The sequence below is a fragment of the Pteropus vampyrus genome, unplaced genomic scaffold (genome assembly GCF_000151845.1).
Source record: "Pteropus vampyrus isolate Shadow unplaced genomic scaffold, Pvam_2.0 Scaffold243, whole genome shotgun sequence".
Lineage (NCBI taxonomy): Eukaryota > Metazoa > Chordata > Mammalia > Chiroptera > Pteropodidae > Pteropus > Pteropus vampyrus.
Genome location: NW_011889024.1, coordinates 672,152 through 687,884, shown reverse-complemented (window position 1 = coordinate 687,884; position 15,733 = coordinate 672,152). Strand labels below are relative to the sequence as shown.

At 36.3% G+C, this 15,733-nt stretch overlaps 1 protein-coding gene across 7 annotated transcripts in view; it reads left to right on the top strand.

The window, feature by feature from the left end:
• The window catches only part of ELF2 (E74 like ETS transcription factor 2), an 83,159-nt gene that overhangs the window by 9,680 nt on the left and 57,746 nt on the right, over positions 1 to 15,733 (top strand). For 6 of the 7 annotated variants that reach the window (XM_011374283.2, XM_011374280.2, XM_011374286.2 and 3 more), the window contains exons 2-3: positions 10,038 to 10,125; positions 11,368 to 11,603. In XM_011374283.2, coding sequence (XP_011372585.1) covers positions 11,532 to 11,603 — 72 coding nt within the window. In that variant the 5' untranslated portion in view covers positions 10,038 to 10,125; positions 11,368 to 11,531. Of the gene's footprint in view, positions 1 to 6,157; positions 6,209 to 10,037; positions 10,126 to 11,367; positions 11,604 to 15,733 lie in introns of those variants that run through there. The other variant, XM_023519998.1, reaches the window with a different exon arrangement.

The following is a 15,733-nucleotide window of genomic DNA, read 5'->3' as shown; positions in this document are numbered from 1 at the left end:
TATAACGTGTTAGAATGGTTACACGATATAAAAACCTTCATATTAGCCTGCACATTTAATAGTAGAGTGTTCCTTTTAGGTCCTTGAAAGACTGCAGTAAAGATAACTGTAGTACCTGTTCTTGTTGGAGCTTACATTCTGGTAGAGGAGACTGACATTAAACGTATAAACAAGTAAGATCATTTTACAGAGTGATATAAATATAATGAAAAAATAAAATAGGGTAACGTAGTATCAAATAGAGAATGATGAGGGAGCTACGTGGAAATGGAATGTAATTTGGGGGAGAGGAGCCACAAGGGAAATGTCTCTCTGAAGGGCTGGTGTTTGAAGTGAGATTGGCACGGTAGGTGAGGAGGATTCTGTCTGTTGATGACTTGGAAGAGTCTTCTGGTGTAGAGAAGAGGAGGTGCAGAATCTTGGTGAGTTGTAGTAGGGCCAGTGTGGCTGGAGCTCAGCAGACCAGTGATGGAGCATGAATGAGGTCACAGAAGCTGGATGGGCTTGCCCGGGGTTGATCTTCATATAGATTGTATTAAAGAGTTTAGATTTTTTTTCTAAGCGTGGTAGAAATCCACTGGAAAAACATTGTAAGGACCTTGATTCTTGACTAAAGAGTTTATTTACAGTTCAGTATTTAATTTTTTTCTTTACGTTTCTGAGTGTGAGTAAATATATGTAGGATTTTTTATAAATGATTTTAGCTTTATAAAGAATAGCAGGGAAAATAACTTTTTCCTAATGTTTCTTCTTTAAAATTTAATTCTCCAAGAATAAAATAAAATAGCAATATCTATAAAACTTTAAATTCGTAATACAATTACAATGACAAAGAGTCTTGTGATAACAACTTTAACCAATTTATATTAGTATTATAAAATACTTTCAATTATGCGGGCTAAAATATACAGAAAACTTCATGTAGTTGTATGATGACTGACTTTCTAAATAATTTGGCATGTAAACATTTTTTCTTTCAGCATTTCACTAGTAAAACCTGTCATAGTTATTTTGTTTGGCTAATATTAAGATAAAATTATAACTTTAAGTTACTTCAGATTAGATGGTGTAGAATATAGTCTTTCAAAGCTTTATGTGAATAAAATTTTTGAAGATAAACTACCTTTCTGGAGTACCATTGTTGGTTATTTAAAAAAAAGAAAAAAAAAACCCTATGGTTTTTATAAAGTGAACAGTAGATGCTACTATTTCTTTTATAATGTCACATACATTTTTAATATTTGAAGTATACCTTTCTGTAAGGAAACCAAATATGTTTCAAAAAACCAGATATATCACATCAGCCCAGGTACTGGTGACCCTTGAACAACATGGATTTGAACTGTGCGGGCCCATTTATACGTGAATTTTTCCAATAACTACATACAGTACTGTAAATATATTTTCCTTATGATTTTTTAAATAACGTTTTCTTTTTTCTAGCTTTATTTTAAGAATACAATATATATACACGACATACCAAATATGTGTTAATTGCCTCTTTATGTTATTGGCATGACTTCCAGTCAACAGTAGTTTTGGGGAAGTCAGAAGTTATACATGGATTTCCAACTGTGTGTGGGGTCCACATCCCTAACCCCTGCATTGTTTAAGGATCAACTATGTACCATAATTTGGAAGTTATTTTTAAATTACTCCAATTCTGTGTTAATACCGATTTATCATGTGTATCCGAATATATTCCTTGCCCCTTTCTTCACTAGATATTTATTCTGACTGTGTTCAGTATTGTGTTTATGGTTGATAAAAGGTGGTTGCTTTTCCCCCAAAACGATTTAAAGTGGCTTGATGACACATAAAGGCATACCTTGTTTTTCTGCATTTCATTTTATTGCACTCCAAAGATGTTGCGTTTTTTTTTTTTTTTTTTTTAACGTGTTGATGGCAAGACCTTCCACCAGCAAAAGGATCATGACTTGCATTATTGTGGTGGTCTGGAATCGAGCTTGCAGTATCTCTGAGATATGCCTATTACATATATTAGAGATAATAAAATAGAAGAAGGAAACCAGGGACAAGAATAAATTGAGCCAAGAGTTAAAATTATGTGCCAGGCACTGTTTTGAGAGGTGTATATGCGATGGTGATTAAAATAGCTATGGACCAGCTCTAATGGAGCTTATATTCTAGTTCGTTTTGGTGGGGTGGGTAGAAAGATTTGAGGTAAGCACATCTAGTAAGTCCTCCTTATCCACAGTTTTGCTTTCCACAGTTTGAGCTACCTGTGATTAACTGTGGTTCAAAAATATTAAATGGAAAATTACACAAAGAAACAACTCATAAGTTTTAAGCTGTGTTCTGTTCTGAGTAGTGTGATGAAATCTTGAGCCTGGCACGTGAATCATCCCTTTGTCCAGCATATCCACGCTGTATGTGCTCCCTGCCCCTTCGTCAGTGAGTAGCCCTGTTGGTTATCAGATCTGCTGTCAAGGTATCATAGTGCTTGTGTTTAAATAACCCTTATTTTACTTAATAATGCCACACTTACATAACTTATTATAGTATAGTGTTATAATTGTTCTATTTTATTTTTAGTTATTGTTGTTAAACTCTTACTGTGCCTAATTTATAAATTAAGCTTTATCAGAGCTATGTATGTACAGGAAAAAATATAGTAGATATAGGTTTCAGTACCATTGGCAGTTTGAGGCATCCATTGTGGATCTTGGAACATATCCCCTGTAAATAAAAAACCTCACCTTGCACTTCATTACAGAGGAATGACAAAAAGCTGATAAAATTCAGACAATTAAAAAATATTCTGTTGCTTGATATCTTTAATATTCTTAATACAAATCATTTAAAATAGGGTAAAGCTAATCTGTTTTGGTTCCCAAGCTAGCATATGTTAGTTTGCATTATTGGGTTATAAATGTGGCCAAAAAAAAATGTGACCACAAAACCTAAAAACTTCTCTAATTTGGTAATTTATATGGTCTATAGGCTTCTACTAAGCCATATTCAATGAAAATGAGGAAATTTGGAGGGGCTTTTGTAGATTGATTATAGAGCTAAGCTTTATAAATGATGCAATATAAAAGTCATATTCATGAGTTAGGGGTATAACAAGCAAATAATATGGTGATTGCAGAATTAATACTAAAACTCAGAATCTTTTGCATTCTTACCTGTACTTGAAGGCCAAAGTCCTAGTGTTTTCATAAGTAAACTGTTCTAATTTTGAAAAATTTTATTTATAACCTTACAGTGGATACCATTTACATACATGAATAAAAATGGTTTTCTTTATGAAACTCAATTTTCTGTTAAACATGTACCATTCTAAACTCTAAATTTCATGATTATCTTAATTTTAGGTTATAATTAGAACTAAAAAGTATATTCATTTTAAAAAGGATTAGCGAATGTTTTCATCATACATTTTTGTTCTCTAATAATGTGCTTAAACTTTAAGAGTAAGTTCATTTTTTATGCTTTATTTCATAATCTAGATGAGTTGAGAATGTTCCAGGAAGTTGGGCTTCATGAATTTTTTAGAAGCGGAAATGCTTTTCTTTTTATGTCATATCTAAGTATTTAAACTCAATCATGATATCACTCTATAATCATAAAGTATTTTAAACCTCCCATATATTACAAGCATGGAAAGGCGGTGTCTATATCCTCTTTATTCCAGATTATTATGGTTTTTATCCTCAAAGTTGCTGCTCTGTTGAAGTTTAAGTTTTAAGTTGAAGTTTTACATTATCTGTCACTTTCTGTAGTCCTCATCACTGTCATCAGCTGATCTTTATGAAGTCTTGCCATCATACTGGAGAACAGTGCTGTGAATTACTTACGCCAAAATAATTATGATAGCTGTGATGTAGTTTCCATCACCTTGTCCTTTTTCAGACGAGTCTGAGATTTTGAGAAGTTAAATAACGTGCTCTGCAGAAAAGAGTTAACATAGCCAGTCTAAAACTGGCTGTTCTTAGATAGGCCTGCTTTTTCAAGGTTGGCCCTTGGCTGGCATCTGAGAACTTGGCTCTCAGTGTACCCAGTGACTCATAAGGGGATTCATTGTGCCTAGACTGTTTGTACAAACAATATGGTTTATATTGAACATCTGCTTTCCTTCCGAGGGTCTGAAGTTTTGGCACACATGAAGCAAAGGGTGCCCTTGTTACCAGCCCCCAATAGAACCTGGGTTGCTGAGTCTCTGAAAGGCTTGCCCGGGCAAAACATTACACACACGTTGGTGCATTTTTATTACTGGGGGAGGAGTAAGTTCTTCCTGATCTCTCATAGGAAGGAGAGCGCATAAGGAAGCCTGCAGGTAGTTTCCCCCAGATTCTACCTGTGTCTTTTTCCTTTATGGTCTGCTATATATCCTTATTCTAGCCTTGAATACAATAATAAGCTGAGTTCTGTGAGACCCCTGCCATATCTCTCCAAGACTCAAGAGATTCTGCCCTGCCAAGGCTGAAGATTTGTGTTTTAACCTTAGTGGAAGAAGTTTATTTCCCTATGCCTGGTGATTAGAGTTCCAGGTACAATGGGGAAGATGATATTTAGTCCTTCCAATAAAAAAGTTTATTTCCCTCTGCCTGGTGATTAGAGTTCCAGGTACAGTGGGGAAGATGATATTTAGTCCTTCCATTTATTCATTCATCCATTCATTATATTGTTCTACAGCCCCATTGGTGCCCATGTTCCAGGGCCTATGGAAAAAACTTAGTTTTTGGCTTACTTAGGTAAAGGGAGATAATCTTGTAAATAGTTTAATGCGAGTCTAGGTATATCCCCCCCCCCCCCCCAGCCCCAGTTGCTTCTGCAGAGGGCCTTTTTATTTAGCACTATGAAAAAGTTTACATTTTAGTTCCAGGTAGTTCTTTTACTTGAAATATGGGTATATTTGAATTAGAATATAAGGCCCATATCTGAGAGTCTTTGTTTTTTGCTAATAGAGAATTTCAGACCAACATTTCTTTCTAAAAAACAAATAAAAAATACTAATACGTGCTATACATAGATGAATATGAAAATACTAATACATGCTACACACAGATGAATATTGAAAACGTTATGTTAAGTGAAAGAAGCCAGTCACAAAAGTCCACATATTATATAATTCTGTTTATGCAAAGTGGCCAGAACAAGCAAATCTCTAGAGACAAAGTAGATTAGTGGTTTCCAGGGACTAGGGATTGGGGAAGGATGAGGAGTGACTGCTAATGGACTTGGGATTGGGGGGTGCTGAAAATATTCTAAAATTAAATGGTGATGATCTTACAACTTTATGAATGTACTAGAAACCACTGAATTCTACACTTTAAGTGGGTGAACTTATGTTAATTATATTTCATGAAAGCTGTTTAAAAAAAGGTAAGCGCATATGTAGTTTTGTTAGATATAGCCAAATTCCCCTCTCAAAGTGTTGCATCGATCCCACTAGCAATGTATAAGCTTCCACAATTTTATCAACAATGTGATGTCATACATTTTAATTTTCACCAATCCGATAGATGGGTTAAAAGGTACCTCATTTAAAAAAAATTTTCATTTTTCTATGAGTGACTTTGAACATCTTTTCATATGTTTAAGTGCCATTTTAACATCTGTTTTTGTGGATTGTTTGTTTTCTCTGTTTTTCTTTTGGAATTTTTGGTACTTTATTCCTGTTTTAAACGTTCTTTATATATTAGTAATATTAGCCCTTTGTGATATAGTGTCTTATTTCTAATATCATAGATTAAGTTTTCCCTGTTTTTGTACTTTATATAAATAAGATCATACACCTAAACTTTTTTGGTGAGAATGTAGTCTGTACTCTAGGCAATTAAATTATAGTCTGAGCAGAATTTGCTTCTGGGTGATCCTTAGATTTGCTATCATTTCACACAGAGTTTTTCTTCAGTCCTGAGGATTCACTTAGTATTCATTATTCAAAGTTGTTTCTCTTCTTATTGCTCCAGCAGTTTCTACTTCTTTCTCCTCCTGGTCCCAGACACAGCAGTGGCTCCTTTCTGGTCTCTCTAAGACGCGTCCCCTGCTCCCGCCCCCCGCCCAAAGCCGATCTGGGTGTTCCTTTTTCTTGCGTATCTACTGTACTTCATAGTTTCCTTTATGGCATTTACGTTATTGTAATTGCTTCTGTGTTCCTCCTTATAGATTCTCAGCTGTTTGAAGGTGGAGTTTTGATTTCATTTTTGTGTTTCTGGCATCATGCTGTGTTTGATATATAGTAAGTGCTCAATAAATATTATTGAAAAAAACTCGTGTGTAAGAGATAGGAAGGAGGTGATGTTGTAGGTAAAAAGTCGTCCTTGAGGGACAGGTGGAATTTGAATAAACAAAGAAGGGGGCATCCCTGGTGAGAGAAGAGCACCAGCAAAGGGTAGAGATGGCAGTGAGCACAGTGTGTGCCGTGAACAGTGGAGATACTTGTCTCATTAGAGCATGTTTGTTTATCCTTGTATTCATCACGTCTTAACTGTGTATCTACTATATGAAAGGCACTGGTTTAAAAAACCTGGATACAGAGATTTTTAAAACTTAGTTGCTTTGGGAAAGAAGGAGGGAATAGACTAAGAGGGTAAAGGGGAGTAGAGTTTAGAGAGCACGGAAAGAAAGGCATAGGGTTGGGCTTGGTATGGTTGATAGGAGGTGGCAAGTGTATGATCTGCTGGAGGCTGTTATTTCCCGGATGTTTTTAGTGGGAGAGGTATATAGTGTGGGGCAGAGAATTATAGAAAATGATATTGAGCCTTGAGGGGATGAGGTTACATTAGAGCTGAAACCTATAAGACAGCTAGGAATTGGTCCAACGGGCAAGCAGCGGAAGGATGGTCAGGACGAGAGAGAAGAATATGGGGAACTGTATGCAACTATGGTATCGAGTTAGAAGGAGGAAGAAAAGAAAGATGAGGCCGGACAAATGAGCATGGATTAGATCTGTGAATCTTATACCTGAACATACCAGAATGACCATCTCATAACTTCTAAAATCAGATCTAGACCTCTTGCTTGTTCCTGCTAAATCAGGATGCTTGCAGAGAGGTTGAGATTTCCTTTCACAGGTGGTGAAGAACTATCGGAGACCTTCGGGAGGGGCCTGACTTTTCCCATCTTGGATCATCCTGATACTGCAGTAGATGAAGGGAAGGAAGGTTAGAGGCAAAGAAGCAAATTCCGAGGCCATTACAACAGTATAGAGAAATGATAATAAGGACCTCAACTAGGGCAGAGAATGTGGGATTGCGAGAAAGGGTCAACAGTGACAGAGTATGATGGTGTTGATGGAGAAGGGAGTCACGGATCTTTGGTTTTCAGGCAACTTGCATGGGTGCTGGAGTATAACTGAGCCAAGCACAATAGGAGAGGTAAGACGTTTGGGAAGGTAACAGAGAAAAATGAGTTTAGTTTGGGACATCTTGGACTTCTCTCACTCTTTTCTCCATTCCATTTAATGGCTCTTCCTGGTGCTCCGACATATGTCTTTGGATTTATTCTTAAGGCTTCTCTTTCACACTCCCCATCCAATTTGCTAGCAGATATTTTCATTTTACCTTCAAAATATATCCAAAAGTTGACCACTGTTCACTCTCTTTGGAACCTACCACTCTGGTCCTAGCCACTCTCATTTCTCACCTAATTATTTTAGTAGCTTCTTAAATGATCTCCCTGCTTCTGCCCTTGTCCCCTGTCTATTCTCAACCCAGCATCTGAATGATCGTTGTAATAATCGGGTCCTCTCTCCACATGTAACACCCTCTTTCCCTCTGGAGTAAAAGTTGGAGTAAAAGTCAGGGCCCTTGTAGAGGGCGCAGATGGCCCTTACCTCTCTGTCATCATCATCTAGTCTCTCTTCCTTTTGCTCCCTTCACTTCAGTCATGCTGGCCTCCTTGCTGGTCCTTGAACTAGTCAGGTGAACTCCCTGTTGCAGATCTTGAATTTTCTCTTTCCTTCGACTAGAGAGCACTTTCCCCAGCTATTGGCATAGCTCACTCCTACTTTTAGGTCTTTACTCAGATGTCACTTTTCAGTGAGTCCTTCTCTGACTACCCAGTTTGCAATTGCATCCCTCTTCCCTGCTGAGTGTTTTCTCCCTTTGGTTCATTTGTTTCCTTAGCCTTTATCACTGTCTACGTGTGTGCTACATGTACTTTGCTTTCATCTCTCCCCACTGGACTGTAAGATACATAAGGACAAGGACTTTTGCTTTGTTCATTGCTGTACTTCTAGCACTGAAAACTGTGCTAACATATGGTGGGTGCTCAGTTAATTGTTGTCGAATGACTGAATTAATTAACAGAGTGCCTGGGATATCCTAGAATAGATACTTATGATTTATTTATGCCCTCTTTAATTTCACAAAGTAGAAGGAAGAAGCATCTAGTAGACAAACTGGAGCCCATAGAATGGTTTAGACTGGAAGAGAGATTTGAGTGAAGCCATGGCAGTACTTGTGATAGCCTAGAGAGAGTGTAGTCAGAGGACTAGCGAAACACCTACATGCAGGGGTTGACTAGAGAGTACCCCTCCTCACACTTAGCCGAGTGGGAGCCCTGCTCTGGGCCCTGTGCGTTAGAGGTTCTCATCTGGCCTTCCTCCAGCTACTGATAAGATGAGGATTTGGGGGGCAAGGGAACTAGGTCGGGTTCTAAGTATTTGAACCCCAGAATTCCTGCCCATGTGTCCTTTCACAGGCCTCTTTTCCGATTCTTTCCTCTCTTCACTGTGTTCATGGGCCTCTCTAGGCCTAAGGGGTGGCCAAGGGGCAGCCTTTTGCAGGCATTTGGCCACACCTTGGACTTGTGGGCTAGCATGCCCACATGTATGCGTATGACGCTCCTTGCAGTACGGAGTGGAGCTAGAGTTGAGAAAAGAGGACAGGTTACAGGCCAGGGCGGGCAGCGCGGTCGTCCCCCGTCCCCATAGAACTCGAGGGAGTCTGAGAATTCCAAATCAGAACTTAGCCTTTTAGGTCGTTAATGAAACTGTCCATGTCAAGATAGGATGGATGGTAGAATAATAATTTAACAGCTTATTAGCTTGATTTATAATTTTAAAATATTTCTACTTATGGCATATGGGCTCCCATTTGTATTCTTGCTCCAAGCCCCCTTGAAAACTAGGGTGGATATGTCAGAGGAAATTGAAAAGGAGTAGCGAGAGAGGGAGAAGATGAATTTGGGAGAGAGCTTTAGGGAGGGAATGATCAACAGGGTCAGTGCTTCAGAGGCTTTAAGTCTTCTGAAGACAGAAATATATCTGTTGGATTTGACCACTGGAATTTAGTAAAAGTTTCAGTCAGTGGCGGCGGATGCCAATGCCACAGAAGGAGGAGTACCTGAGACATTAGGAAGTAATGACAGAGTATAGAAAGAGTATAGAAATTTTTTTCTAGAACCTTATCTGAGAAAGAAGGAACTGGAGCAGTAGCTGGAGGGCTATGCAGGGTCATGGAGGAGGACTTTTCCGTGTTTAAGATGAGAGAGTCTTGTAAATATTTAGATGTCGAAGGGAAGGACTCGGTGTTAAAAGAACGTTAAGGAAGAAGAGGAAATAACGGATGGAGCTGGGCCTAAGCTCCAGTGCGCAGGTCAGCGGATTAGCCTTTGAGCGGGTGCAGGCTGTTTGAGGAGGATTGAGATGTTTGGATGTGTATGGATGGAATGTGGGCTTGGAGGGTAAGAGAGCAGGAGAGTGACTTACTAGGCAATAATATGTCATTAACATTATTTTATAGTAGTTTTTTGGGTTAGTTTTTAAAAACTTGGTCTTAGACTCCTGGGATATATAGGCCATAATATGGAACATAGGCTGTGTATATTGAATCTGTCTGTGCTTACTCAGTAATTGTTATTTAGTGGTGACTTAAAAATTTGTTTGATAAAAACTTCTGATTGCTCCATAGCTTAGAAGTAATTTATTATGTTTATTATATAATGTGTGTCATCAGGCTTTGGAGATGGTTTGTAATAAGTACATACTGTCTGAATCACGCATACTTGGGGCAAAATATTTTTTAATAGAATTATATTAATACTGTCTTTTTCCCCCCTGCTAGTAGTTCTAAAGAACTGCTGGTTTATATTTTAGCTCTTGCCAAGTTGTGAAAATAGTGAAGGATGCTTAGACTACTTAACATTCAAATTGTAAGTAAAATTTATTTCTGCTACTATTATCTATATGTTTAGAAAACAAATTGAAAATAGTCATTACCTCACATGATAATGGTGAGCTTTAGTGTGTGGGACTGGATTTTTCTTATTTTCTTAAGATACAAATACATCCTATTCCATTTTCTATTCATAAGATCAAAAAGGAGGCTACTAGTACTGAATGGTTTTAGGTAGTGAGGTGAAATTTCTGCTTTTTTTCAGGTATTTCTTTTTATTGTAGAAGTTTATTGAAATTATTTTATTTTCTTATCTGTATGATGCCAGTAGTCAGACTTAATATAGGACATAGTGGTAATGAAATGATTTGTTAGAAATGTATTTTCTCTTTAAATGTACTTAATTTTTCTGCATTCTTTAATTTTCATATGAAAAAAAATCCTGTTAGAAATTAAATCTATAATTTCTCTGAAAAATTGAACACATACAAAATCAAATAAAATGTGACTTTTTAGGAATAGTTGAATGTGTAAATCTAGATAATGTACATATTGGCATTCATCTCTGCTTGAGAAAAAAGCTCAAGTTATGTGTATTTGAACCATTTGCTGCATTGCAGTTTGAACTAATAGCAAAAAATTTATTGAGAGAACGATAAAGTTATATTTAAAAGCATTCCAAGTGATTTCACTACTTTATTTTTAAACTACATTTGAAAGTATAAGCAACTCAAATTAATTTGTTTTATAGTTCTTGTAGACTATTCAAAATGCGAACACAAAATGGGATTGCTACATAGCAAAATACAATTCTAGTTACATTGTTCAAGTAAATAAACCAAATGAGCCAAAGAAGAATGAAATATTTACAAACCATTAAATCTTTTAATTTGTTAAATAGGCAAATAATTTTAGAAGTAGTCTCAGTCCAGCACATTTTGTTTTTAATACATACAAAATTTAAAAATTTCTACAAAAATATTTATAAATAAGAGTACATCTTCATAAAGAGAGACAGTTATAACTTTTTACCTCTTAGAATGTAAATATAATGTCACTTATGTGGGATAGCTTGGTAAGAACTTAATTTCAGTATGTTCATGAACTTGACAATGCTAAGTAGAATGCTCATTACTGCCCTCTTTTGACACAGGGCTGTATATGCCTGTCTCCTTTTCCTTAGTTTATAAAAATGTTAAAAATTAGATTGCAGAATAGGTTTTGCTTTATATCCTTCCTATATATTTTTAATAACTTTTTAAATTCTTCCTCTTTTTAGGCTCTCTGGTTAATCATCTTTAGAAGACTGGATTTCTGGATATCTACTCCACTCCTCTATTGACTTTTAAGACATGATAATACAAACCTATAACACTGGCAATCATCCATGAACCTTTAATTATATTGATTAATAGCATTTCAAGCTTCCTCAGGGAATAAACAATGACTTCAGCAGTGGTTGACAGTGGAGGTTCTATTTTGGAGCTTTCCAGCAATGGAGTAGAAAATCAAGAGGTTAGGCATCCAATGTATTACATTTCTGTTTTTTTTTTTTTCCATAGAATTCAATGCATGAACTAGTTTTGAAATGAATGGGAAACAGGTGTTTGAGAATAGAAATGTACAATGTAGGAAATTGTACATGTCCATGTCATGTGTCCTCATTATAGGTAATAGAAGGTTGAGAGGCGGTACTGCCAGGCTCACCTGAATTGTTGGAACATGCATATGTTGGAATGCACAGGGAGAGAAAAATTGAAAGGACGAACACTAGTATTAGCTAAGGGAGAGGTTTGAATTCCTGATAAAATTTATCATTTTAGATTATAGAGTGTGTAGATATATACTGTACCTAAATATCTAAATTAGATTCATCTTAAATTAGAATTATATTTCTCCTTTAGTTGTCATCTTTGTTTTTTGGTTATTCTGTTATATCTAATTCAGAGTGAGAATCCATCATATTTTTATCTAATATATATTAAGAATTTAGATAATTCATTATCAGAAAATAAATTCGGATTTTAAAGTTCTGTAGATGTAGAATTTTTCATTAGCATTTTTGGTTATTTTCTTGTTATTGATAACATTAAAGAATAAGAGATGAGAGTAGAAAAATAACAATATTAGAAATATATAGGCTTCCAGGGCCTGGCTTCTGTTCCCATCATTCAGTAAAGACTGAATTTGAGAATGATCTGAATTAAAATATAATAATGCTGTCACACTAATGAACAAGTATTTGGTCAGAGATGAGGTGGGAAAATGGAGAGCTTACTGTATTAAAAAAAATCTTGTTTTCTCTATATTCTGTGAAAGATACTGCTGTTACTGGTACTTAGTACCACCATAGCGGTATAGGTGCATGACCGAGAAACAAGTTAGGACATCAGGCTGTGTGTTCTGGAGTCTGGATTCTTTTTCTTCCGTGGTTGGTGTCTGTCCAGTCTTCTAAAATAGCTGCGGGCAAATTCAGTGGGAAAGGAATAGAGTGAATGTACTGCTTTTCCATTCTTCTCAGTGGACTTGGTAACGCAAACGTTCCTGTTGTATTTGAACCCCAAACTGGTTCAAAGTCCATTAAGAAAGGCCATAGCTATAGAACACACGTCGTTCTCATAATCGTCGTCTTCCTTGAAGGTGTGCTTTCTGTACAGTCACTTCTAGATATGATTCTGTACTTGGGAAAACCAGGGAGAATCCATGAAAACCCATTAGAACTAATAAGAGTGCTTGGTAGTTGGCAGGCACAAAATTAATGCAAAAAATATCTTTCTTTTGTAAGGACTGTCATTAGAAGAGATCATGGAGGATAAGATTCCTTTCAGAAAATTAACAAAAAAGTAAATTGTTGAAGAATAAATGTAACAGTTTTATGGGAGTTGTTTGGAGAAAATTAATACTGAAGTACATGATAGAAAAACAGAGAGATATACTTTGTACTTGGATAGGAGAGATGGAAGCGTCGGTATTGTGGAGGATGTCAGTATCCTCCAATTAATCAATGTATTCTATCTCTCTCAAATGTTAGGGCAAATTTGGGAGAAATTGATTATGGAAATCTAATGGTTGTATGGAAGAGTGGACATGCAGGAATAGTCAGAGCAGTTTTTGAAAAGGAAATATATCAGGGAGGTCTTATAGAAATGGAGAATTAATACAGAAAAAAAGGAAAGGATTTAAATATATTTTTCAAAACACAGTGAATACAAGTTCTAGAGAGCATCTGCTTCCAGACAAATAGGATTGGGCATTCTTCCACTTCAGATTGTGATGGAATAACTGAGACCAGATTATATTCGTATCATAGACAACTAGGAAAATGAACAAAATATATGAAACCACAGTTTTGAAACATTGGTGCTATGGTGTGAATGTCCCCAGTGATGATGGTATTAAGAGGTAAGGCCTTTGGAAGGTGATTAGATAGTGAGGGAGGGACTCTTATGAATGGGATTAATGCTCTTATTAAAGGCTCCAGAGAGATCCTTTGCCCCTTCTGCCGTGCGAGGATATAGCAGTAAGTCTGTGCCCTGGAAGAGGCCCCTCACCCAGTCACGCTGGCACTCCGAACTTGGACTTCCCGCCTCCAGAACTGTGAGCAATATATTTCTGCTGTTCATAAGCCACCTAGTCTGTGGTATTTGCCTGAATGGACTAAGACAGTTGGACGACAGGCAGCACAGTCCTGTGCTGCCTGAGAGCGGAGGAGGTCTGATGGTACTGGCTTATTTCTGGACCACAGTCTGCGGAGAAGAACCCAAGCAGAGCATGTCAGTCTCACTGATTTGAAGAAACCATGTTTGGAATTTGGAAAGGCCAACACAACTAATTGAAGGGTCAGTATCAGAGGAAGAAGCTGCCCAGAGGAAGAATATCAGAATCTGCCTCAGGGTCCTCTGTTCTTTCGCTGAATGAGCTGCCCAGGCAAACTCCTGAAGCCAGGCAGAGAATGACTAGAATGATGTGTCAACTCACCAAATTACTGAGAAATCTACAGAGTTCACTCAGGGCTGGGAGATAGGCGTTACAACCAGTTAAGAGTCTAGTAGAGAGCGGAGGACATTCATTAGAGACCCCAGAAGAGCCATGCCTTCTCGCAGGGCTAAACCAGCCTTAGAATAAAGGGTGTTCCAAATGCGCCATAAAAAGATTTAAAAACAGGCCTTGAAAGTTGATCCATAAGTAACTTAACTGTCTGTCATAGTAAACATTAAAATAAGAACAAAATTTAGTACCCAAGGATGTAAAATTTACATATCCAACACCCAGGCATGTTAAATGCAAAGAAGGTGAAATAATATAACCTATAACTTGGAGTGAAAAAACTCAAAGCTAACACAAATGATAGAGATGATGAAATTAGCAGATGAGACTTCAGAATAGCTGTTACAAACATGCTCAAGTAAAAGAAAAATTGAATGTCAGAGGAGAGATATAAAGGACAAATAAAACTTCTAGAAATGAAATATATACCATCCGAAAAGAAAATCACTGGATAGGGTTAAAAATAGATTAGGTACTGCAGAAGAAAGGACCAGTGTATTTGAAGGGAGCAATAGAAACCACATTTTGAAGCACAGAGAGAAAAAGGTAAAAAAATTGAACAAAGACTTGGTTACATGTGGAACAATATCAAGTTCTCTAACATACATATAATTTGAGTCCCAGAATGAGAAGAGAGGAAAACAAGAAAAAACATCTGAAGAAGTAATGGCCATAACAATTTCCAAGTTTGATAACGAATATGAACCCAAAGATCTGAGAATCTTAAACCCCAAGCGGGATAAAGCATAGAGCAGAGAGATACTGGAGCATATCATATTAAAATTGCTGAAAGCCATTTTCAGAAAGAAAACCTTTAAAGCATCTAGAGAAAAAGATTTCTGTGTGCAGACTAACAAGGATAATGACTACAGACATCTTGACTGAAACTGCAAGTCAAGATAATGACTTCTCTAAAATGCTGGAAGACTAAACCTACAATTATATATTCAGTGCAAATGTCCTTCAAAATGAAGCTTTATTTTAGACCAACAAAAGCTGAGAGAATTTATCACTAGGAGCCTTGTGTTATACTGTTAAAAGAAGTTCTTTAGGCAGAAGGTAAATGAAGTAGTTATACCAAATGGAAATTTAGATATACATAAAGGAATGAAAAGTACTGGGGAAATAGGTAATGTCTGGGTAAATATAAAATACTTTTTTAAAAATCAGTTTATTTTTAAAAAGATAATTGTTTATAACAGAAATATGAAGTAAATGTATAATGACAGTAGAACAAAGGGCAAGAGGGAAATGGAAGAATACTATTGTAAGCTTTTTATATTTTATGTAAAGTAACATTATTTGTAGATAAACTGATAAGCATATAAAATCTAGAGGACCACTAAAACTTCTAGAGCAAAGAGGTATAGATAATAAGCCAATATTTGAATTAAAATGGATACTATTAAAATATACTCAATTCAAAAGACAGAATAAAAGGAACAAAGAATAAATGAAACAAATAATGAACAAAGATCATTAGATTTAAATCTTGTTTTATTGATAATGTTAATTGTAAATATTCTAAACAGTCCAAATGTCAGATTGGGTTAAAAAAAGCCAAACTTATTTATCTTTTATACAAGAAATTCATTTTA